This window comes from Carettochelys insculpta, chromosome 18 (assembly GCF_033958435.1).
Source record: "Carettochelys insculpta isolate YL-2023 chromosome 18, ASM3395843v1, whole genome shotgun sequence".
Lineage (NCBI taxonomy): Eukaryota > Metazoa > Chordata > Testudines > Carettochelyidae > Carettochelys > Carettochelys insculpta.
In genome coordinates, this window is record NC_134154.1 from 4,245,273 (window position 1) to 4,269,804 (window position 24,532).

General features: G+C 41.7%; 1 protein-coding gene across 6 annotated transcripts; it reads left to right on the top strand.

The window, feature by feature from the left end:
- Positions 1–315: 315 nt before the first annotated feature.
- PATZ1 (POZ/BTB and AT hook containing zinc finger 1) lies at positions 316–23,963 on the top strand. 6 transcript variants are annotated; one of them, XM_075012444.1, is made up of 7 exons: positions 322–2,119; positions 4,443–4,506; positions 7,414–7,449; positions 8,023–8,094; positions 10,398–10,569; positions 16,882–17,019; positions 18,989–23,963. In XM_075012444.1, the coding sequence occupies exons 1-7, from the start codon at positions 864–866 to the stop codon at positions 19,405–19,407; spliced, it is 2,157 nt and encodes a 718-aa protein (XP_074868545.1). In that variant the 5' UTR covers positions 322–863; the 3' UTR covers positions 19,408–23,963. The 6 variants fall into 6 exon arrangements, with proteins under 6 accessions (XP_074868551.1, XP_074868549.1, XP_074868550.1 ...); XM_075012448.1 differs by lacking the exon at positions 16,882–17,019 and having other exon boundaries at positions 320–2,119; XM_075012445.1 differs by lacking the exon at positions 7,414–7,449.
- Positions 23,964–24,532: the final 569 nt, after the last annotated feature.

Genomic DNA, 24,532 nt, shown 5'->3' on the forward strand with positions numbered 1-24,532 from the left:
AGCCTACTTGTTTGGGGGAAGGGGGGAGAGTGCAGCCCCCTCCCCCCCACATCCTTCGGGCGGGGGCCATGGTCCTGGCTCGGCATTGGAGGATTTGTGCTGGGGAGGGGGGAGACTACAGCCCCCAGCCCCCGCGGGCGGGCGGGGTGGGGGCTGGCCTGCTGGCTCTGGCTGCTTTTGCATTGGCGGATACAGGCAGGGAGGGGGGCAGGAAGCGGGGGGGGTGGGGAGCCCGAGTGGCTGGAGGGGGGGGTCTCTATGAAAAGGGTGGGGGGCGTTAGAGCCCCAGAAGAGAGGAAAGTTTGCGACGCTCCTGGTGCGGGTGCAGCGAGGCAGGCGGGGCCAGGGCCGGGTTCGGTGGCGACGGCGCTCGGTAGGGGAGCAGCGGCCGGGGGCCCCCACTGGATTTTTGTCGGGGGGGTGGTATCGCCCCCCTTCTCCTCCCCCCAGGGGTGAAAGTGCAAGAGGAAGTGCAGCCGCTGCCATCTTTCCTCCGCTCCAAACACACAGGGACGGACGGAGCCGGCAGCCCGGAGCCCCCATCCGTCGCAGCCGCGCCGCGCCGCGCCGCGCACCCCTGCCCGCTGCGGCCTCCGCGGCCGCCGCGCCTCGTGGCGGCCGGGCCCGGGCGGAGCTCGCGCCGCCTCAGCTGCTGCCGCTCCAGCGCCGTGCTACGCGCGCGCCCCTCCGCCGCCTCAGCCTTTTGTTCCCCCCCCCAATCCCCTCGCGCTTTGCAAGCAGCGCGCGCCGCCGCCGCCGGGCCCGGACCGCCGCGGGGAGGGGGAGGAGAAGGCGGCGGCGCGCGCCGCCAGGCAGCCTGAGAGCGAGCGCCGCCTGCAGGCCGCCGGGGGCAGCGCAGCCCGATGGAGCGGGTGAGCGAGGCCGCCGCCTGCGGCCCGTCGTCGGGCTGCTATACCTACCAGGTGAGCCGGCACAGCGCCGACATGCTGCACAGCCTCAACCAGCAGCGCAAGAACGGCGGCCGCTTCTGCGACGTGCTCCTGCGGGTGGGCGACGAGAGCTTCCCCGCCCACCGGGCCGTGCTGGCCGCTTGCAGCGAGTACTTCGAGTCGGTGTTCAGCGCGCAGCTTGGCGAGGGGGGCGGCGGCGCTGAGGCAGGCGGCGCGGAGGGCGCGGGCGGCGGCGGGGCGGCCGCGAGCGGGCGGGAGCTGGAGATGCACACCATCAGCTCTAAGGTCTTCGGGGACATCCTGGACTTCGCCTACACCTCGCGCATCGTGGTGCGGCTGGAGAGCTTCCCCGAGCTCATGACGGCTGCCAAGTTCCTGCTCATGCGCTCCGTCATAGACATCTGCCAGGAGGTCATCAAGCAGTCCAACGTGCAGATCCTTGTGCCCCCCGCACGCCCCGACATCATGCTCTTCCGCCCCACTGCCGCTGACCTGGGCTTCCCCCTGGACATGACCAATGGGGCTGGCCTGGCGCCCAATGGCAATGGCATTGCTGGTATGCCCGAAGACGAGGCCACACGGGCTGCCCTCACTGCTGCCCAGTCCTCCTTGCCGGTACTGCAGGGTGTGGACCGCCTGCCCATGGTGGCAGGACCCTTGTCGCCACCCATTCTGGCCTCGCCCTTCCAGAATGTGGGCACCAGCACCCCCACTCTGAGTACCAAAAGGGGTCGTGGGCGTCCCCGCAAAGCAAATCTCTTGGACTCCATGATGTTTGGGACTCCCGGGGGCCTGCGAGAGGCCGGCATCCTTCCTTGTGGCCTCTGTGGGAAAGTATTTACAGATGCCAATCGTCTGCGGCAGCATGAGGCTCAGCATGGGGTGACCAGCTTACAGTTGGGTTATATAGACATCCCACCGCCAAGGCTTGGTGAAAATGGGGTGCCTGGTCAGGACGATCCTGACGCCCCCAGAAAGAGGAGCAGGACAAGGAAGCAGGTGGCCTGTGAGATCTGTGGCAAGATTTTTCGGGACGTGTACCACCTGAACCGGCACAAGTTGTCACACTCTGGAGAGAAGCCGTATTCTTGTCCAGTGTGTGGGCTAAGGTTCAAGCGGAAAGACAGGATGTCCTATCATGTTCGGTCTCATGATGGCTCTGTGGGAAAGCCCTACATCTGCCAGAGCTGCGGAAAAGGCTTTTCCAGGTAAGAAGATGTGACTCATAAATGAAAAAGGCCTAGAGGTTTATCCAGCCCATCTCTTGAGGAACAGTGTAGAATCATCCCTACACTGCTAGTTGTAAATATCCTAAAGATGGGCCTTTCATCGCTTCCTGGGGAAACTGTTTTACGGACTTGTAGAAAGGCTACCTATTAATTAAATCACAAAACGGGATGTTGGATGAGTCCTGGTTAACATTCGCAGTTTTATCAAAGATTTGGTGTGTGACAGCAGGCAAGTGATTCTGTGCAATGAATAATGAAATAATTGGGTGTTCTGAAACTTAATTGTGGTTTGTGAAGTGATTTGAAGCCCTCCTCTGCAAAGTGCTGTTGAAGTGCAACATATTAATTAGATCTTGAAATGACTTGTAGACTGTTCGTCAGTAAAGTGTTGCCTGTCTTAACTTCACTCCATTTGTCCCCCTCTGTAATCACACGTGAATGAAGAGGTGATATTTCAGTATCTGCAGCTACAGCTCTCTCTCTGCTACTTGGACCTTTGTGTCCTCTGTGTTTACAGCCTCTTGAAAGGGATCCTGTTTCTATCCTGCAGTGTACATGAGATGTGTACATTTAATGTGGCTGATAATAGTGTCACTTAAGTGAGGTCCCACAAACAAATGAATCTTTGATACTGCCTTAATATGGCTTGTGTCTGTCTCTTATTTTGAATTCAGGAATGAGTTTGGGACTTGGGTCCTTCACACATTCAATGTTTAAACTGAGGAGAGGGTAGATAAAGCCTTCCACCAGCCTTCCTGCTCCTACAGTATCCCTCATTAATGGATCTGAGTTCTTTGGCTTGCCCTGGTTGGTGAGAAGGAGCTGAGGTGATGAGTGAGCACTGAAAATCTGATTTGGATAAAGGTGCCCAGGGTATATACAAACCTAAAAAGTTTTGCTCCTGGTAATAATGACAGGGGCTTTTTGCAATACAAACAAACAAAATCTCTGATGAGGAGCTCTCCAATACCTGGCAAGTCCAGGAGTGTCTAAGACAAAAAACTTGATACCAAAACAGCATCAATTTGAAATCTAATCACCATGTGGAGTTAGAAGTATTTTCACATTCTGTACCTGCCCAAGATTCCCTGCTAGTTTTTATTTGCAATCACACTTAATAATAAAAAAAAAAAAAACCTCCCAGCTGTTGCTGTGCTGAAAGACTTTCACACATAAAGTAACTCACTGATTCTCCAAGTTCCCCAGAAATTCAGTGCTCCTCTTAAGTTCAGAAAGCCAGGATCTAATGTTAAAGGGAAAACAGTGAAAATGTCTATACGCCTTCATGAAATAAAAATCTAAAAATAGAGGATATTTTTTCTCTAGCTTTCTAGCTTTAAGAAGTGCGGTGTTTAATTGTACAGTATGCCTTTAGTTCAAGGATTGAGTCAAGGGGTAACCCCAGTGAAGTTGATAGGTCATACTAGGAGTTTAAACCTCTGACTAGTCTTTCCTGTTAAACAGTCCCAGCCCACCTGCCCAGGCATCAGGTTTAACAGCTGAACTGTGGAGTTAACTCTGTTCCTAGACAATGAATTCCATCCAGCTCTCTCTGACTGGCTGAGACTAGAAAGTTGGGGGAGGAGAGGAGGAGAATTCGTTTCCAAGCAGCTTTGGTCTCATACAATGAAAAGCTTTCTTACAGGGAGAAACGCCCACAAGGAAAATCATTAGCCATTCAGGCTTCCCTCCTTCAAAACAAGCTTTTGCAAGAATGGACTAACTTCTTTCAATAATAATTTGTTCTTCTATAGCACCTTGCATCTGAGGCCCTCTGAGTATTTTTGCAAACATTAATTATTCATTGTAAATAGGAGGATAGTATTTTTCCATGTTGTATGCAGAACAAGACACAAAAGTAGAACTTAATCCCAGATTTTACATACTGGAGCACCTAAAGTTGAATTCCTAAATCCGTATTTGGACTCCTAAATCAAAGTGCCCAACTTTAAAATGCTCAGCACTTCTCACACTGAGGTCACTTTGATTATGTTTCCTAGTATGAATTTAGAAGTTCGAATAGAGGTGTCCCACTATGAAGACTTTGACTTAGATCTCTTGACTTCCCTGAGTAAAATAACAGTGTTTCCTTGCAGTGGGATGGCAGGTTATTTACCAGAGTAGAGCTCTGATAGTTTCTGATCTTTGTATCCTGAAGTAAAATATAATGGGTTATTTGAATGACCTGGAGTCCAGAAACACCAGAGAGAAATTTTCATGGTGTGAATGCAGTAATCTTCTAACTTTAATGTTTATTGTGAAGTATGTATACATAAACACACATAAATACATTTTTTTTAAGGCCAGATCACTTGAATGGGCACATCAAACAAGTGCACACGTCGGAGAGACCTCACAAGTGTCAGGTAGGAGCAAGGGGATAAAAGAGGGGTTATATCTTTTACTTTAAAAAAAGGGCAGTGAATGTAGATGTGTGTGAAAGAATGATCAAACTTTGATTAAAATATCATGTATGTGTGAACTGAGAAAAATGTGCTTGTAACTAATCATGTTCAACAAACTGACAGCTGCTTTACATTCCTCTCTCTGCCCTTCCCCCACTACTCCCTGCTGTCATCTCCTGCTCCACTGGTCCTCCTGCCTCCCCTCCCCCTCTACCAGATGTGCTTTCTAGCTGCTCTGTCCCAGTCCTCATTCTGGAAATCTTACCCTGCTGCTTTGTCCTTGGCTGTCTCAACTGATGCCCTTTTTCTCTTCTGTAGTTCAGTGGCTGCTAACAAGATACTGACTTTATAATTTGTAATATAATTTCAAATAGAGTTGATAATTTTAACTTCACTTGTAGTGAAGCTCTTTGTATCACATAGCTTTCAGAACATTGCACTGAGCAAAACTTTAAGGCTTTTTTCCAGCAAGGATATGGGTGATAAGAGCACAGAATCCCTTGAAATGCAGTTTAATACCAACTTACATAGTTCTTTCCAGTTAAACAATAAATTCTTCCATTCATGTTTAAAATCAAATCAAGACTGACCTTTTATAATCAGGTGGGGTGGGAGATTGGTTAACAGGCATCTTCCATAACAAGCCCCTGTCTTCACTCACTTGTATGGTAACTTTCTGAAATACATGGCTAAAATTTTCTAGGTTTGGTTTCTGAAGGAAGGGGAATTTTTCAGAAAGTTGAAATATTCCTTCAGTTGTCTTTGAAGTCAGTGAGGGCAGGGGGAGAAATTTTTCTGTTCTAAAATATTCTGACCCCATCCTGTCTGACTGTTGCCTCTTAACCTGCATTTTTCTGTCTCCTGACACATGTCCCTGTTTTTCTTCCAAATTGTGGGGGATTTTGGAATGTTTTTGCAGTTTAAAATAATCCAATAAGCAGATTTTCAGAGATGTAGAGTTCCTAAGGTGCCTATTGACTTCATTGGGAAATATGGGAGCTATGAACATCAGACCATAGGCCCTCAAGGTAATTAAACAGCTTAAACATATCTTAAGTCTTAAATTGGCTTAAGTTTCTTAAGATGATATAAGGCTGTAGATCAGTTTAAACAAAAAAAAATTCCAAAACACAATTTTATTAAAAACAAGGTATCTAGTCGTATGTTGTTAGGATGTCTTAAACATTTTTAAAAGCACACTTAAGTATGTGTGTATTAATATCTTTATATAATATAAATATTCATATACACACATTGATGCAAGGACTTAGCCTACAGTGCTAGCAGCAACTCATCAGTCTTTGACCAGCTCGTGTGAAGCTTATGGAAAATTGACTAAGAGCAGTGATAAGCACTAATTGTCCTTTGCTAACTGATACCTGTTAGGAAACAGAATTTTTCTTTCATTTAGTATTAAATGTAAACAACTAAATTCATGCAAATTTACAAATGCATTGAGCACTCAAAAGTCAAGAAATATGAAAATTAAGATTCAGCAAAAAGCTTAACTCTGCCCTTTACATACATGCATTACATGAACACAGTTTCTTAGAATAATCGGTCTCCAGAATTGTAGGAAGTATAGCAAAGTATTGTAGAATAAAATGGTATAATTAGTGGTTATTAGAATGGTGACAGAATTAAAGTAGCAAATTCAACAGCAGCGTGTCCTTGACTTTTGACTGCTTAATTGTTCAATCTTAATTTTGCGAAAATATTTAATATAAAAAAATAGAAGATTTGTTGGAAACCTGCTGTGTATCTTTGCAAAAACTACTTGGTGACACCCTGTCAGAGTTATAAAGTTTCTCTGCAGACACTCACATCTGTGTGTGTTAGGCTATATACAAAAAACTTTGAAGTGGCCATGCTAATAGCCAAATTGAAGAATACTAATGAGGTGCTGAAATGAATTTTCAGTGCCTCATTAGCATGTCCCGGGCCACAACACTTTGAAAGTGCCGTGGTTTGCTCACCCACAGCTCGTGTATGCAGGGGTCCTCTTCGAAAGGACCTTGCCAACATCGAAATCCCCTTACTCCTATCCAGGGGAGCGTGCCATGATCAGCGGCATTCCAATGAGGCACTGAATATTCATTTCAGCGCCTCATTAGTATTCTTCGATTTGGCCATTAGCTTGGCCATTTCGAAGTTTTTTATAAGTATAGACATGGCCTGAGAGAGAGAGAGAGAGAGAGAGAGGATACTTTTGTTCTGGAAAACAGTGCTGTAAATTTAATATTTGGAATATGTACTAATTTGGCTTTCAGTCGAGTTGTCTCCTGAGCAATGACTTTCCCTTTCATAGAATTACCTTTCCTAGTAACCAAGTTTGGGCAGTAAGGAGCAAAATAGTTCAACATTGGTATATTATTTCCCCATATGCCATCACCATTTTTCCTTGATTTCACTTGGAAATCAGTGAAGTTGTTTTAGCCCCTTTTAGTGGAGGTTAGAGCTCCTTTGAGAATTGTGTTTTGTACAAATGACAAAGATCCTTGAACCATCATAGTCACAAAAGAAAAGTATTGTTTTGGCAAAAAGAAGAATTTTTTCCATGCTCCTCTGTCTTAAAAGACATTCTTCAGAACTGTGCTATACAATCCATCACTTTCATGGCTCTTGACAAACCAGCAAGGTGTCAAGGTAGCTGTGATCTCACAGCACTGTGCATTCTGGGCCATCCACACAAAGTGGGAGCTGAAATGAAGCCGTAGTGAGGAGGAGATGGTTGTGTGCTACATGTCACCTGCACTGGCCACTGTTAGGACTAGTCAGTGCACAATAATTTACTTACCTCACTTCAGAAGAGCGCTTGTCTCTGCAGACAAGCATCTGATTCCACCTTTTTACTTCCTCTTAAAACAGACGCCGAATGAGGAAGGAAGCCCTCTACAGAGCCAGGTAATCTGAGAAATCGGATCCAATAAGTTGCTTTGGTGTCCAAGGCAGACACCAAATGGAACTCTGGATACTTTTCTCCCTGGTAACATTTGAATTTTTTTTAATCTGTCGATTAAGTAGTTGTCAGGGGAGAAGGGGTAAGTCTGCTGGCCATAAGGGGGTAGTTCAGGTTGTTTCCCTGGATCCTGACATGGGATTGGGGTGCTTGAGTTGCTGGGTGGATTATTTTGTAGCGATTGGTACTAATGTCAGGCTGCAGGGTGGGAGGAAATGATGGTTTGAAAGTACTGTGGACTGAAATAGCAGGGAAAGATCAGGGTTCAGTGTTTCTCAGGGAAGAAGGCAGAGGTTGTCCACCTTCAGGTGACAGTTCTAGGTAACATCTAGTGATTCAAATAAGAGAAATTGCAAGTTGTTAAAAAAATCAAACTACATTTGTTTGAAAAATACAACTAAAATCAATTTAATGAAATTTATCTAAAATTGGCGCTCCAAATCCAGTGCTTTTCCCCTTGATTTCAATGCAGAATGAGTTTCTTCCTGTCCTAATTTCTCTTACTTCCTGCCTATTAGCAGGAAAATGGCAGCCACCATGGAATAAGCTCAGAGACATCCACAGCCATAGAAAAGTTGAAACTTCAAGAGGTATTTCTTAAACAATGTTATTTTAAACTTTTTATATATTCTTTTTTGGTCTATTTATCTACCTTTGCAATGTTTGACAGGAAAGCAGTGGAGCTTTCCTTTATTATTAATAACCATTAATAATAAATACTGAGCACACATTTAGCACTTTATATCTTTAAAGCCTTTTACAAACATTAATATTAAGCGCAAGAGGTTTTCTCCAAACCTGGTCCTCTCTCCCTTGTATGATTCAGTTAAACTGGTTCGTGCATTCTCAAATGGACCCTTATTTTATTTTATGCAGGTCTGATCAGTACATAGTTTATCTGGGAAAGGACTCTGTCAAAATTGGCAGCAAGGCTGATGACCAAACAGAAATATGCCTGTATTACTCCCACCCTAAGCTTTCTTCTTGACCTGTTCAATGTAGGACAGATGATGGTTTTGATTCTAACACATGAGGATTTGTGTGGTTTATCTGTAGTCTGTGTAATAGAACTGATGCCCAGATAGTCCCACTGCATTTATACAGAAGCTTGCTATCACTTGATATTTAATTATTGTTGATGGAGCTTTTGACTTTCATATGAAATGAAAGCTATCTCTATTTTGCTCAGCGCTGTGTCCTGAGAGTTCATATGAGGAGAAATGTCTTTCTCTTTCATGTTAAAGAATTTTTTTCATCATCATTTGTGACTTAGGAGTCTTTCTCTGGTGAGGTCAGTGAAATTCCATATATCACAGCAATATGCATTTGTATAATTTTTTTTTCAGCTGTATTTGGCACTGATCCTGCAAGGTACTGCATGTTCTGTTTGGTGCAGAATACCTACAACTTCCACTGAGATACAGTCAGTGGAAGACCAAGAGTACTTAGCACCTTCCAAGATTGACCCTTTTGCACCTGATCCAAAACCTACTGAAGTCACTACATGCCTTTCAAATAACTTCAGTGGACTTATGGTCAGACACTTAGGCAGAGCTACATAAAATTCTCTACACATGACACTCTGTTGTATTGCCAGTTTCATTTATTTTAAGATACTGTATTGTATTGTACTTGCAGTGTAATAGTAATGTTGTTATCCTAACAGAATCTACTTCACAGTGAAACAGCTGGCTAAAAATAAGGAATTACTTCTTGAAAAGCTAAAAAACCCATTCCCCACATCACTTAGGGGAGCTGTGGTATATAAAGCATGTGTCTCAATATCTCACTTAAATGGTGGTGTGCTATAAGCCAGTCATGACACAGCCTTGAATTTTGGTACTTTAATTCACCTAGCCTGGTCGCTCTGATATTTCTGGTTTTCTTAGTCCTCCATATGTGAGCAGTGTGTTCAGATGGTATTTTTTGTACAACGTGTTGGTAAAGATTTGACTGCTTTCATGTATATGGTGCTAATGATATGATCTGCCTTGCAAAACTGTCAAAAACATAGTAGCCTAAGCCCAAAATCTAATTGTCTGTTCCCTGCTACTGGGATGATGTGGGGTGGGAATGGAGGTCTCACTTATAAAACAGATTATTCTCCTGGAGTGAATGGGCAAGTAGAATTTTCCAAGGTTAACATTTACAGTTATTATAAGTGGTTGTTTTACCCTACGTTCATCTTGTTATGTAATGGTAACTGGAGTTTGACACCGTAACATAGATCAGGTTTTCCACTGTCAACAGATTACACAGTGCCATTCTCAGCTCTCCCTGCTGCTATGGATGCCAACATGGTTTTCCTTCTGTAGAGCCCTTTGTGATCCTGTCAATCCAGGCTTACGTTCTGTTCTCCAATCCTTGTTTATACATCATTGTGGGTCTAAAGTCAAACTGATGAGATCACAAAGTGAATGAAAGAAAGATACAGAGGTATTGATGTGAATGTGATTTATGTGACTAAGATGTCAGCATAAAATGAGCTAGGTTATAGTCAGAAGTGACAAGGACAATGGCAGATTTGTTCACTTTACCAAAAATCACTTGTGAAGTTTTAGTAACACAAATTTCAGAGAGGACCTGAGGCATTTGGACTTGTGTTTTTATTCAGATTTTACAGACTGTATAGCGTTCAAGCTTCTTTCTGTCAAGTATTAATCCTGGGGCCTGCTCTTTTTTGAGCAGTAGTATAATATAGTATAATATCCTTTGCAGTGTGATGGTAACCTGGATTGTCTATTTGGAAAAATTAACTCATGGTTGCTTATATTCATATGCAAGGTGTGAGAGTCTTGTGGTGGGATGAGGGCAGTCACTTAGTATAGATATAGTACTAATCTGAACTCTTACAGCAAATTGGTCACTGACACTGTTCTCCTTCTACTGGCAGACCTGTAATGCTTCCTTTGCCACCCGTGACCGACTGCGCTCACACCTAGCATGCCATGAAGACAAAGTTCCATGCCAGGTGTGTGGAAAGTACTTGAGGGCAGCATACATGGCAGATCATCTGAAGAAACACAGTGAAGGACCAAGCAACTTCTGTACTATCTGTAACCGAGGTAATGATGAGCTGTCTCTTTATTTTAGGGGGATGGTGCAAGGCAGCGACAACACTGAACTTGGCAGTGCTGTCTGCAACAGAAAGATCATACCAGAGCTTCCCTTGTTGTTTTCCTCATTGAACAGTAAATATCTTGAAATGATGGAAGTATTGGCCTGGCCTTTGGACATGAGTAGCTGCTTAATATTTATTTTCTGAGGAAATTTAAGTTAAATGGAGAGTTTAGCATTTTTGGATGGATCTATAAACAACTTTTTACCTAACTGCTCTCCCACGTACCTCTGAAATAACCAGTTGCTGTTTGCCATGCACCTGCTCACTGTCACAGAGCTAGACTTATTACTCTGGGTAGGGCCTGGAAAAATATTCTTTGGTTTCATTTTACATAATTATATGTGATATCCTGATCCTTTGTTAGCCTCCTGCACCAGAAGTAGCACTCAGCTCCTCTCTTCTTTGAACCTTAGCTATTGGTTTGTGCTGGGTTAGGTTTACAAAGTTGGCTCTGTAAGAAAAAGAACCAGAAACAGACTTTCATTTATAAAACAAATAAAGCTAAGCTTCTCCGTTCCTCCCACAAATTGGGGGGGGGGAGGCCTGCAGATGTAAGTAGCATGGGACCTGAAGGTAAACTATGGATAAACAAGACAAAAGAAGGAAGCTAAATGGTAATGGAGTCAACAAGACTGACTGGTATCATGAGATTCTTAAAACACTGAAATAAAGATGCTGCTTCAGAACAGTGCTGTAGTTTTCAAGAAAGACATGCTGCAGGTGCCAGGGAAACAAAAAGACACTTGTACATGCCTTCACACTTCTGTTAGCAGCAGGAGAATGATAACTGGTTCTCAGGGAGAGTGAAAAGATGCCTACTAGAGGATTTCCTTGGATAATATATATGTGTAAAAAGCATCAAAGTTAGTGGTTCCCGAATAAAGATAGAGGAAATAGAGGGACTCTTGTCTCACAAGGAAAAGACTGATCCAGGTACTGTGTCAAAGCACTGTGTTTTCTGGTCTCCAGAGACATTTGTTTCCTACTTCAGATATAAAACGCCGGTTTATTGTTTGCACATAACTCTGACCAACTCTTTGCTAATCTGTGAACCGTACCTACTAGTAACTGATACTACCTCTTACTGGCAATACTTGTTTCTGCATGGAAATAACTTGGTGTTGGGTGAGGTAAAACCTGCGAGGCTGTTGAATGGGTTGGTTTCATGCGTGTGAACATATGTTGAAATATTAGAGGCAGCCACTGTCAGTTATGTGACTGCCTTTTTGTTTTGTTTAAGGAAGCTGATCTTTATTGAGGGAATATAGTAGTTATATAGTTGAAAGTCTGGAGCAGCGTGGTGGATAGGAATAGATGGGTGGTTAGAATACATAAAGATGAGTAACAAGTGATTTGTTAAATTACGAAAAATCCATTGTCCCCTGTGGAGGTACCTTTTGGGTCTTTAAAGTAAATTAAGATAGTTGCATGGAAACTCCAGGAAGTCCTCAGGGTTCTTACGTCCCAAGGACTTGGATATTAAAATGACCATACACCACCTTTAAGGGTGAGCCTGACTTCTGAAAAACTTGTCTTTAACTTACCTTGACTGCTCTTGCAGTGAAGATTCAGAAGTCCCTGACGCAAGCTCTCTTCTGCTATACCCACAGTAAGACATGGTGGATAGGGGATTGAAAATTCATTTATGTTAACTGGAACTGGAATATATCTTGTATTTGAGTACCTGGGCTTCACCCTAGCAGCCACTGGATGTCACTGCTGCTCCTCAAAACTTCAGTCAGGAAAACAAAGGCCACTGTTTGATGGTTTGGCCATAAGCTGTGACATGATTAAAAAGCACTATTCTGATAAGCAGAAGTCTGAATAAACTCTAAGATTCTGTCTTAAGTATATAGAAAGGTGAAAGGTTCTGATGAGCTTCGACAACACCAGACAAATTTTCAAATACTGCGTTTTTTTAAAAAACTCCTCACTGTCTTCATATACTTTGTTAGAGAGAGAGAGAGATTAGGTTGTTGTGAAATTAAATTTCTACCAGCACCAACGAATTAGGCTTTCTGTATAAAGACACCATCTTCAGCTAAAATTCAAGAAAATAAGTTTATTCATGTCTAGGTACAGACTGAACTCGTTAAGCATCATATGGTGAGAACTCACTGGGATAATTACTGGTTAAAAGTAGCAGGGATAGGAAGTTTGAAAGCCCTAATTCAAGATGTCTGATGACAACTAGTAGCCAATGTGAACTGTATTGTTTAGAAGTCTTATGAACTGTAGAGCATCAAGAAATGAAATACACTAGAAAATGTCATACTAAAAAATCATGATAGCGGTTGTTGTTTACAGAATCTTTGGAAGTTTTTATTCCTTCCTGGAGGTGATGATTATGTTAAGACTAGTTTATTTTGATCATCCCCTTTAAATGTGTTTGATGCACTGTCTCCTTGGAGTGCTACTTAACTGCTGGCTATAGCGAATGTAGAGCAAGATTTTTAAAATACATATGAATCTGGGACCAAATTGCTGAAAATTGGGGGAGCTGAGGAGAAGGAAAACAAGTACTCTGGGGCAAATGAGGAAGAGGCTTTTGTGTCTGTAAATATATTGTAGTGTTCAGTGAGGTTGGAAAATGTGGGCTTAATTTGTGCTTTTTATCCTGACAGATTGAGATGTTTTCTGTAGAAAGATAGTGATGTGCATCTTGCTGCCCTAAAGATATAGGAGGTTTTACCTGAAAATGGGAAAGAATAGTCACAGCTCTGTTACTCAGAGATACCTACAGCATCTTTATCTTACCTGTTTTTAATATTTTACTTTCTTTTACAGTGGAAAAATTATAGTCTTCAAAAATCATCATCTCTGAATCAGTTCAAGGAGATTTGTATAATTACAATGTTAATGCTTAGAAGAATTATTGGCATCCATAATGAACATTGGTCAGTGTGGGAAGTTGTACATTTTGGGAAGGGTTTTCTTTCAAGGAGTTAAGAAATAGACTTCAGAAGTATTTTACAAATCCAAGTAGTGACAAAACTTTTCCAAGCAGTTTTCAAAAATCCATCATTATCAATATCTCAGTTTAGTGACTGGGACTTCTCTCTCTCTCTCTCTCTCTCTCTCTCATTCTCTCTCTCTCTGAAGGTCAGCCATTTTGCTGATAATTATCAGCAGAGGCTCCATTTGATGTTTCAGAATAGGGTTGAGATGGTTTTGCCATGAGGAAGTATTGGATGCTGAGAGATTTAAAAGTTGTCGTAAGGAAAGTTCTGTAAGTTCATTGATTTGTTTAACAGAACAGTTAATACATCAACTTTAAAAAATATGAAAATTGTTAACCAAATTATTCTTTCTAAAGACAAATCAGTTTTTTTTGTTTGTATCATCAAGCTGTCAAATGCTGCTTCCTGTCTGTTACATATTTTTCTCTTACTCTCTTTTAAGAGCTTTAGAAATTTTATGTACTGGTTTAGGTTGGATTTAGGTTCAAACGAAGCTAAAGGAGATAAGCTTCCAATACGGTGAGACTCCTTTGACAGTATTAGCATTGTTTTTTTTATAATAAGATACAGTGATTAGAAGATGCAAGGTAAGATAGATACTTTCTGATAAGTACCTACCCAGTTTTCATGCCACAAGCATGCAAAGAGTGGACTAATGGTTCTGCTTGTGATGGACTCACCTTCTATGTAAGGTGCAGTGTTCAGATGGAGAATATATTGTCATTGATTTTGATAGAAGGATGAATTCTTGCCATTCTTCCTGCTGGGCTTGAAGTGGCTGGTAAAGACCAGGGGCTGGAGACATTTGCAAGCTTCTCTGGATATATCCAGTTTAGCCTCTATGAAGAGTATACATCCTGCATTTTTTCTTGGGAAGAGTTCATTGCAGAGTGAGAACTTCCTTTTGGAAGGAGGTAGGCTACTTCCTTCCTCTTCCTATGCATGTTTGAGGGGCAGGATCTTCTCCTTGGAGCTGTGAAATGTTTGTGCTTAGGACAGTAGAGAGATGGGATTCCTTTCTTAAGGTTTATTGTTTTTGTTTTTAAGATTTGTTTTCAGGATGGATTAAATAAGTGATGCATTATCCCTTGGGGGTCCTCTACCTCTCCTTATATGATAGATACATATCTAATTGCAATTCTGACCTTCTGTAAATCTTGGACTGTGATCTTTCTCAAGATCTCATTTTATCTTAGTTGCCTGTGAAATAGCTTTTATTCTGACTGCTTTGGTTAGAAGTTGGTGGTTCATCCCTTCATCTACCAAGTGCATAGAAGAAATCAAGGGAGTTTTCAGGAAACTATATAAATGTTCGTTACCTATTATAGTGTTCCCTTCAGGTGAAATCACAAAACTCACCAAAGATAACCATATTAATCTTGTTCCCAATATAGATCCTTTCTTTTTTTATGAACTGCAGTGAAAAACGTACTGTTCTAAAGTCTTTAATGCAGAAATCTCTGGCAAGCTGATCATAAGTTCCTGCTTCATAACCATCTTTTGTTCTGAATTTGCTATGTTGCAGCATCCACATACTGCTGATGCACATACTGTGCAATAAGGAAAGAAGGTTTCTATCCCTAAGTAGCTTGCAGCCTACAGAAGTGTAATCATTACATCTGCATGCTACACGCATTTCACTCACAACCCAACGTTTATTCTTTCTTCATTTGCTATGAATTTTAGCAGAGGAAACATATGTTTTCCTTTGTCCGTGTGTGTTCGGTATCACCCTTTGAATCACTGGAGAAGTCTCATTTTATTTCAGAGGAGTATATCCTTCCCCTCAGTGCTTTTGATAACTGATTTAGCCATGACGCAAGAGCTCTGTTTTTTAAAAGTGAATATTTTAACTCAGTCAGTGTTTCAGTATTCTTGATGGATCCACAGGGTTCTCTCCATATTCTACTTTTCTGCAGCTCATCTGCTCTCAGGAGGCACTCCTTGTTGCATCTCAGGGGTAAAAGCAGCCTGTCCACTTCCTTTTTCTTGTCCCGTAAGTTGCTGTAGGCATTCTATAATGCGGTGTGTAACAAAATCCTCTGAAATCGTAAGGATTTACAATGTCTTATTCATTTAGAATGTTGGATTCTAGTGAAAGTCTCTCTGCTTAGTAAGAGTCATTCTGTAGGGAAGATATGGGGACTTTTACTGTGAAACAGTTCAGTTTAAAGCGAAATACCTGAAGTAAATTAATTGTCCTCACTATTAAGGCCTTGTTTATGCTAAAAAGTTGTACCTGAAGTAGGAGTACAACCCTCCCAGTTTGGATGCATTTCTATCAGTGTATAAAGGTGCTTAAACAATAATCACTGTTCCTGCATGGGAAGGGGAATAAACTGTTCCCATATAATTTACCTTTATATCAACATAACTGCATCCTCACAAGGTTTTGTACTGGTATAACTACAAAACAAAAAAAAAAACAAAAAAAAAAAATGGCTCATCAAGCCAGCATAGTTATACCAGTACAGCTTACAAGTATAGACCAGGCCTATGTCAGTGGCCAAAATATAAATCTCACTCTTTCTTTTTTCATACATTTGGGGGCCTTTTAAACAAACAAAAAAAAAAGTACGTTTTCAGCTCATGTGACTGTGCCAGTGGATCTTTTACCCCATGGTGAGTCTTACAGGGAAAGGTTTCTAATAGGAAAGTACCACAATGACTTCAATTATTGATAAGTACCACAATAAGTTTTTATTGATAATGTAGAAAGATTCCTCAAATATCTGGCCTCCTTGTCATCCAGTAATGGGCCTAATGATTCTCATAGTAATTGCTGCAACTTCGAAAGGTGAATGAAAGAGTGCTTACTGAAGTATTTGAGATGAATTATCACATTAGAGGGAAAGGTGAACCCCAAAACATATGCCCATCTTATAACAGTAGGAACACATGCAAAAAATTGCTGGCAAGGTCTAAATAACAATTGTGTTTGTGATTTCTCTTAGTATGCTCTCTTATAATATACTTGGCATAAGCAAGAAGTTTCAGGACTTTGCTTTTGCACATCTGAAGGATTCTGGGGTCTCTTCTTCAGTGCAGCCAAAGTTTCATTCTCTCCACAGAACCAGTAAATCCTCTGTGGAAAGTTCTTTTTTACATTTGATCCTTTGTTAGAACTGAATAATGATCCTACTTCAGGCATATTCTGGGTAGCCAGAAGCTGAGCTAGTGTGAGTATCTTAAGGGACGGACAGTAGGGGAGAGAGAGGAACAGGATAAAAGGAACAGGGAAGGCAGATGTGTGTCTTTGCTGGTGGCAGGATCTCATCTCCTTTTATCTTGTTTAGGTTTCTCCTCTGCCTCCTACTTAAAGGTCCATGTTAAAACCCACCACGGTGTTCCCCTTCCCCAGGTCTCCAGGCACCAGGAGTCCATCCCGAATGGGGGAGCAGCGTTCCACTGCGTCAGGACCTATGGCATCAAAGGCAAGCGACTCCCTGCTCTGCACTTTGCTTCTTTGCACAGGACTTTGTGTTGTGTGGGGCATGGTGGGATACGGGAAAGGGGAGGAGGGGAAGACTGAGGAAGTCGTAAGGAGAAGTTTATAATGTGGAGAGATTTCATAGAGCTAATTTCTGTAGCTTGTGCAGGGATATCTCTGTGCACCTGATTGGGGGAAATAGTAGAAATTAACTTTTAGCAGCTTCCTTAATTTTGTAGATGGAAAAAACCTATTAGGCCGTGTAGTTCCTGTGAGCAGATGGTGCTTGAATCTTACCTGGAGGGGGTTATGAATTGTGAAGGATAACTTTATAACTCAGTCTAGATAGATCCTGGTGCTACCAAGATTCCCAGTTGTTCTTGAGATGCTCCAAGATGTATTACAACTTCTGAATAGCCCAATTTCTGATTCCCATGGAGGGAAAGTCTGGAAGATGCTTATATAATAGGAAAAATGACAGTCCATTTACTTCAGATCAGATAGGAGAGGAACCACATAGATACTTTTAGTTAAACTTTGTTTCACCTCATGCACTGTGGTTGAGAAGAAGGACAAATGATAAACTGCTTCTTTTTAAATGTTGCTAATATTTAGTTTTGCTTAAAATAAGTTATTTTTCAGAGTGAGTTAAAATTAGATATTAACATGTGTAAAGTACCTTCCCTTTTGCCTCTCAGTTTTGGACCATGTGTATCCTTGGTCGAAGCTGGAACGGCAGAAAACCTCTCTCTGATATCAGAAACCATGGCTGTCCCAAAAAACAGGGGTTACATTTTCCCTGCAGATCAGAACAGAGCTTGAGTGAAGCATACCCTGTGCTCTGTCTTGTGCGGATGGGATGTTGCAGTCTTGTAGCTTTCTTTCCATGGAAGTCCTCACAGAGTCGCTACAGAAGCTCCTTGGTCCTTGTTTTGTGCCGATTTAAAAAGTTTTTCTCCGTAGGCCAATGGGATTTTGGTTTTGTGCATGTTCTGTTTTGATTGCTGATGCTGATTGTAAGAAAGTCTGTCTTGTGAAACATAACAAGCAATTCTTTGGCCTTTCAAGGTTAGGAGTAGAATGAAGTTTGTATTGTGAGATTTGTTTGGGGAGTACATCTAAGGTTGCCATGCTCATACAGATACTATGAGAGCATCAGAGAAGAGCTTCCTCAGTACACAGTCAGAATAGAGTGGGGAACACTTCAAACATAACTAGTGAAATGACCAGGGTATGTGTTGAAGTAACTGTGAATAATGCACTTTATTTTGAGACTCTGTAGAACTGCATTTCTGGGAGCAGAGTAACCCTCCCTCCTTCCCTGCTGGGATGTTGGCAAAAGAATATTTCCAGGTTTCTTCATCTCTTGCCCTGAATGCTTATGTGCTGTTAAACAATTCCTGGATTCCACTGAGAAGTGCTTGCAAGTTCACAACTGACCATTGACCTACTACAGCTTTGAAACTGCTATTAAGCAGAAGAAAAATGCTGCTGTTAACCATCTTAATTTGAATGAAACAAGCCCAGACAGTTTCCTTGTCTTGTCCAAATCTTTTTGTAATGTTTCCCTTTATTTTTTAGTAGTTGCTCTTTTTTTCTTGTCTGCTACTGCTGTCTGATTCCATACTTCCAGTTCCCAATCAAGTATGTTCATAATGATGGTACTCATAACTATGAGGTTCTACTATATGTTTTTATATAGTGTCTTACATCTCAAAAGGGCATCATAAGGTTACTGTATGGGGCTATTACGGATATCTCCACTGTCACTACAGATCTATAATTCAGAAGAGGGACACAGTGCTTCATTACATTGAGGAGTACATCTGTTAGGTCTGTAGCATTCTTGTAACATTCTGTCATCTTAGGTAATAGTGACTCAGCTGGTGACTGAACCTTTTACTTAAAAGCATTTTAGAGCAGCACTCTTGGGAGGTAAGGTTCTGAAAACTTGTCGTCTTGTTTTTCCTTAGAGGGCCAGAAATGCTCACATTCGGACCCGATTGAGAGTTCTGATTCCTATGGAGACCTCTCTGATGCGAGTGACCTCAAGACTCCTGAGAAACAGAGTGCCAATGGGTCCTTCTCCTGCGACATGGCGGTCACCAAAAACAAAATGGAGCCGGAGGGAGAGAAGAAGTACCCTTGCCCTGAATGTGGCAGCTTTTTCAGATCCAAGTCTTACCTGAACAAACATATACAGAAAGTTCACGTCAGAGCCCTTGGGGGCCCATTGGGGGACTTGGGTCCTGCTCTGGGGTCCCCCTTTTCACCCCAACAGAACATGTCTCTTCTGGAGTCATTTGGGTTTCAGATCGTCCAGTCAGCATTTGCATCATCCCTGGTGGATCCAGAGGTCGACCAACAACCAATGGGGCCAGAGGGAAAATGAGACCAGTTTAACCTTAACAAAAGAAAGCAGCTGTCTGGTTATACCTATTTGACGCTGTGAATGAGAGAAGAAATAATGAAATTTGGTTCTATAGTTGAGAAAATTGTATTCATTTTAGCTCCCCTCCCTGACTACCCTTCTTTAATCTTCTTTAGGGAAAAGAAGGCTTCTTGCCTGACGACCTGCAGAAAATCTGCATGACCCTGAATGAGAGATGTGACTTAAAAACCATACGGGGTGTCAGAGCTCCAGCATAGTCTTTTAAAATAAATAAAAGCCACCAGTGGTGGTCAGAATTGTAAACAGCTCTAGTGACCCACACATGTGGGGAACTAGGTTTTATGCCTTTGTCCTCTCTCTTGTCCACCCCTTGTTCCATCTCCCCCCAAAAAAAACACAGTAAGTTTTTGACACATGCACACACCCATTACATACTGCTCATAACATAATCAAAAGCCCTGTGGTAACCAGCAGGTAACGGTGCAGATGTCCTTTTAAAAATAGACTTTTTTTGAGAAGGTAAAAGAATTTGGACCCCTTCTGCCATTTGTGAGGCTGTGAGTGCTACAGCAGGAATTTAACCTGCTGAGGAAAAAAACCAATCAAAACAGGTTGTTTTTATTACTTTTAACCATTAAACTTTCTGTCGGGTTTTTAATTTTCTATTATTATTATTATTATTTTAGGGCCTGTTGTAGTGAATTGCTACTGAAAAGCCAGACTAAGGCGATATGCAGAGCGCTCTTAAAGCAGCAGTCACGTTAGGGTTAGTATTAATTTTTTTAGATGTATCATAATTAATAACTTGGCTAGTTAATTGTTTTAAGTCTATTGAAGAAATAGTTTTATCCAAAAAAAATAAATACATACCGATGTGGTCTGATTGGGTGGTGCTCATTTGAACCATGGGTACCTAGAAGAAGAACATGATCAGCAATTGAGTATACGATCTGTACCACTGACTTGTTTAGTGTGAATAAAGCCAGGGTTCACAGAGTGATTTTGAATTAATCAGATTGGACTGTATTAAAGAAGTTAGTATGTTACTTTACAGCCCCTTGTTTTGTCTGGTTTTTGAGCAGTTTTAGCCACCTATCTGAAAGGTGTTCAGTTGAGATTCCAGAAATGGTACCTTAGTCCTTCTCTGTGATGTACTCGCAACGACTTGGACTTCTTGGTTCCAACAGAGCATTCCCCTTTAATCAGGCTTGCACAAAGCAATCCTGTTTTCTTTTTTTAGAGAAAAATGTTTCCACCCTCAAAGCAAGCAACTCAAATTAGAGCAAGCCTCAAAAAGCTGATACAAAATGTTATGGAGCTGAGGATTACAGTATTTAGATGAACACAGACATCCATGCAAAGAGACTGACTATCCCTTTGTAGCCTTCCCACGTTTAACTTTAATGAAGTCTTGATTTACCAAAAACCAAGTGTCAGGCCAATTTATTGAACTCAACACAGCATTAGGAGGCATGAGTTCTAATTATGGTTCTGTCACTGATGCTGAAGATCTCATAGGACATGTCACTGAGCTGCTGTCTTAACTTCTGATCTGCAAAATAAAGATTCCTGACATCACAACAGTGTTGCAGAGATTAACATAATGAAGATTTATACAATGCTTTGATAATGCAAGGTGCTGCTGTACATGCTGAGTATAATTAGTTCTGCCAGACTAAGTAGCCTGACGCCCACATCAAAGTTGCATACAATGGAGAAGATAGCTGCCTCCATCTTTAACACAGCACTGTGCTGGATCAAAATGGATCATTGCTGGTACCTGCGCTCTCTTTGGGATGTATCTTTGTGTTAAAGATCAGAACAACTATGAGCTGCCTCATAAAATTCTCTGTACTGTGCTTGATTTCTCCAAATCTAGACTCTGTAGCAGAGTGTAGCTGAAATAAGATGTTTTCATGTTATTTTCCATGTCTGCCATTGTCATAAAGCCTCAAGGTGAGGGTGAGTGTCTTCATGATTTTGAGCACATTCTTCTAGCCACTAAAAGACCCCAGAAGCATGACTTTGCATATGCAGGAAGTTGCTCTTGTTTTTTGTAACATGAACAGTACTGAGTTTCCTGATCCAAAAGACAGATATTCTCTGGCCCACATTTTACAGTGTAAGCCCTACACAAACAGAGGTGGGGCGGTGTCTCACACTGTTGATATGAAATTGACAAGTTGCAGCTAATTTGAAGGTGAAATTGTTCTGCACTCCTCCCATCTGCCCTCCCTAGAAATACCCAAACAAACCAACCCTTCCAGAATAGAAGTGTCTTAGTTTAAAAAAAAAAAAAAAAGGTTTAAAACCCAGTGGCTTAAACTGAGAGTTGTTCTATTATTGCTGTATTGATGTCTAAAGTTTATCTTATTTTACATTTGCTGACTAATAAAGAAACAAGATTTTGGTAAGGTGATAAAACATCTTAAAATCTTACAAATCCAGGCTTTGACCAAACTCTTGTGAGCTGCCATGGGTTTCACGAGGAGTACATCAGGATATAGCAGGTTTTCCAGTCACCAACAGGGTAAGCCAAGATAAGAGATCGGTAACTCCATCATCCTCACTCTCACTGATTGTCCACATTGGAGGGTGTTTGAGGGGGTAGGCAGGAAAATGCTGACAAAGGATGTAAACTGGTTAGTGTGTTTGGCAACGGTTTTGTTGACAATTTGGCAATCAACTTGCCAGTGGACTTGAGCTGCAGGAGAAAGAGCAGTTAAGAAAAGTGAACTTAGCATAAATGTATCCACTTCCTCTTTCCCTGAGCACTCTAAGAGGGGGCACTCTTCACAATAGGCAGTAACCAAGGGAGAAGTTCATATAGTGGACCATATTCATTCAGGTTCCACTGGAATGAATGGCTGGGATAAATTTTAGCTAGTTGCATCGGATGTGATAAAAGCATAGAGCTTCTGTTAAAAAGGGAGCATTCTAAAAGCATCAGCGTGCATTTTTCTAGTCAAATTGACTTAGTAGACTGAAATTAAATGAAAGCTACTTCCCAGACCTGTGGACATGAAACTTATTAGGAGGTTAGTCTGTAATTATTATTCTGACTGGTCCCAATGTGCATGGGAGAGATTTAAGCTAGTGGGATGGCTGGTGTGAGCTTGTTAATTTAGAAACCAAGCAGCTCACTTAGAACACTTTGGATACATCTACACTAGACACTAACTTTGAAGTTAGGCGCTACTTCGAGGTGGCCAGCAGAGAGTCTACACACGTTTTCCCTTACTTGAAAGTTAATTTTGATGTAGGGGGCCCAAATTTGAAGTCCTTACTCCATTCCTGGGAATAGGGTAGTGCCCTGTCTGTTACTTCAAAGTTGTACTTTGAGGTAAGCAACTTCTAAGTTATTTTTGTAGTGTAGACATGGCCTTTATGGTTCCTTTTGCCATCTTGGGCAAATTGTTCATTTCAGATGGGTTTTGTGTGTATAGCATTGCTGGTTTAGAACAATTCTGTGTAGTTTTGTACTTCGGAAATGTGTACTTCTAATAGAGCTGAAAAGATCTGAGCAGAAAAATCACCTGATGAGTGTTTTTCTGTAATCTTGCAGTTAATACAGCTCCATGATATAATTGCACTCTGGGCAACTTTACCCAAATTTTATATTGCCCTCCCAGTCACTGAGTGCCATATTTGCATAAACAGAAACTCCTTTAGAAGGAGCTATCCTATTCTCACGTCTTTTGGTGAGGCTACAGTCCAGTTTTTGAGATTTCACAGTTCCTTCCCATGAGACAGGGACTGAGATGCCACCAATAGTGGGAACACAGTGTCACTCAGACATTAGGAAGCAGCTAACAAAAAAGACATGATTCAGTTGTACGTATCCTGTTAATCAAAAATAGGTCAATTACAGGAGAGCCTCAAACCTCCTAACAGAATGGGAGCATATACAAATACACTAGTTCATGTTCCAAAAATCTGTATGACACAGACACAGGTTGACAGATCGGGAGTCTTATCACTGTTTTACATGTAAGTAACAAGCCTGGATTAAAGATTTAATTCAGCAAGATACATAAGAGTTTTGCTGAATCTAAGCCTAAATGATTTGCTCAAGGTCACACAGGAAGTCTGTGGCAGAAATATGAATTAAACTTGAGTCTCCCATGTCCCACAAACAGGCAAAACAAAATAACATTTTTAAAAACACAGTGACATGACTTTAAAGCGATGAGGCATTGGTCTTCATACCAGTCTTTGGTATAAGTGCAAATGCCTGTACTTTTATGAGTGACAATGGTTTAGGAAATATGTTTCTTTCCCCATTTTCCCTTACAGTTGTCACTTCCTGAATTGAATGTAATGCATAATGAATTACTTGAAATAGAGGAGTTATGTGACTGAATGGCCTAACTCTTCAGCTGATTGGACTGGTAGTAAGAAAATTAACCTAGTGTGTGTAGGGTTTGTCAGAACTTTTAATATCTTGGTTTTCTCAAACCTCAGTTCTTAAAATGTTATATCTAAACTTCAGTCGTTGCCTGTCTTAAGTCTGGAGGATGATGCAACCTACAGCTTTAATAAAACAAGGTACCTGTTATGTCACAGTACGTTTCAAGAGTTCATCTCCAATACTGAAAGAACGACTGAAGTGCTCTGGGTTGCACTACGTATAAAACAAGCTGAGCCAAAACAGGGGCAGTTACAGCTTTTTCCCCAGATAATTAGACAGAAAAGGTTTCTTTTTACTCCCCCCACAAAATAAAGTTAGATGCTTCCAATAGTGCCAAAGTAGACTCTGAAATCTATTTGCCTTACTGGTATGATGAAGTCTCTTCACACAGTTAAGCAGGCTGTTTTTGCCTAGGCACTGAATTTCAGTTTTTCAGTGAAGGAATATTGAATCTCAGAGCCTGTGTTGACAGTTCTATCCCTGCGAGGAGGAAGAACAAATCAGCAAGAGGTGGAGGGTGTTAGTCAACCTTAGGCTTTAAAGTGCTGCAGTGTGGTCACTGCACCAGCACAGGAGAGATCTCCCAGCACTGTAGAGAGAGGCAATGCTGGGAGGTCAGAAAGGGTCATGTGCCTCCCAAATGCTGTGGCTGGGGAGGGGCAAGTAGGCAGCAGCCAGACTCTCATCTGTGTCATTCTGCTTCCAGCTGCCAGT

Coding starts and splice junctions, on each gene's coding strand:
- PATZ1 (XM_075012444.1), top strand. CDS start 864: ATGGAGCGGGTGAGCGAGGCCGCCGCCTGCGGCCCGTCGTCGGGCTGC. Junction 4,507..7,413: donor AGAGACCTCACAAGTGTCAG/GTAGGAGCAAGG, acceptor CTCTTAAAACAG/ACGCCGAATGAGGAAGGAAG. Junction 8,095..10,397: donor AAAAGTTGAAACTTCAAGAG/GTATTTCTTAAA, acceptor TTCTACTGGCAG/ACCTGTAATGCTTCCTTTGC.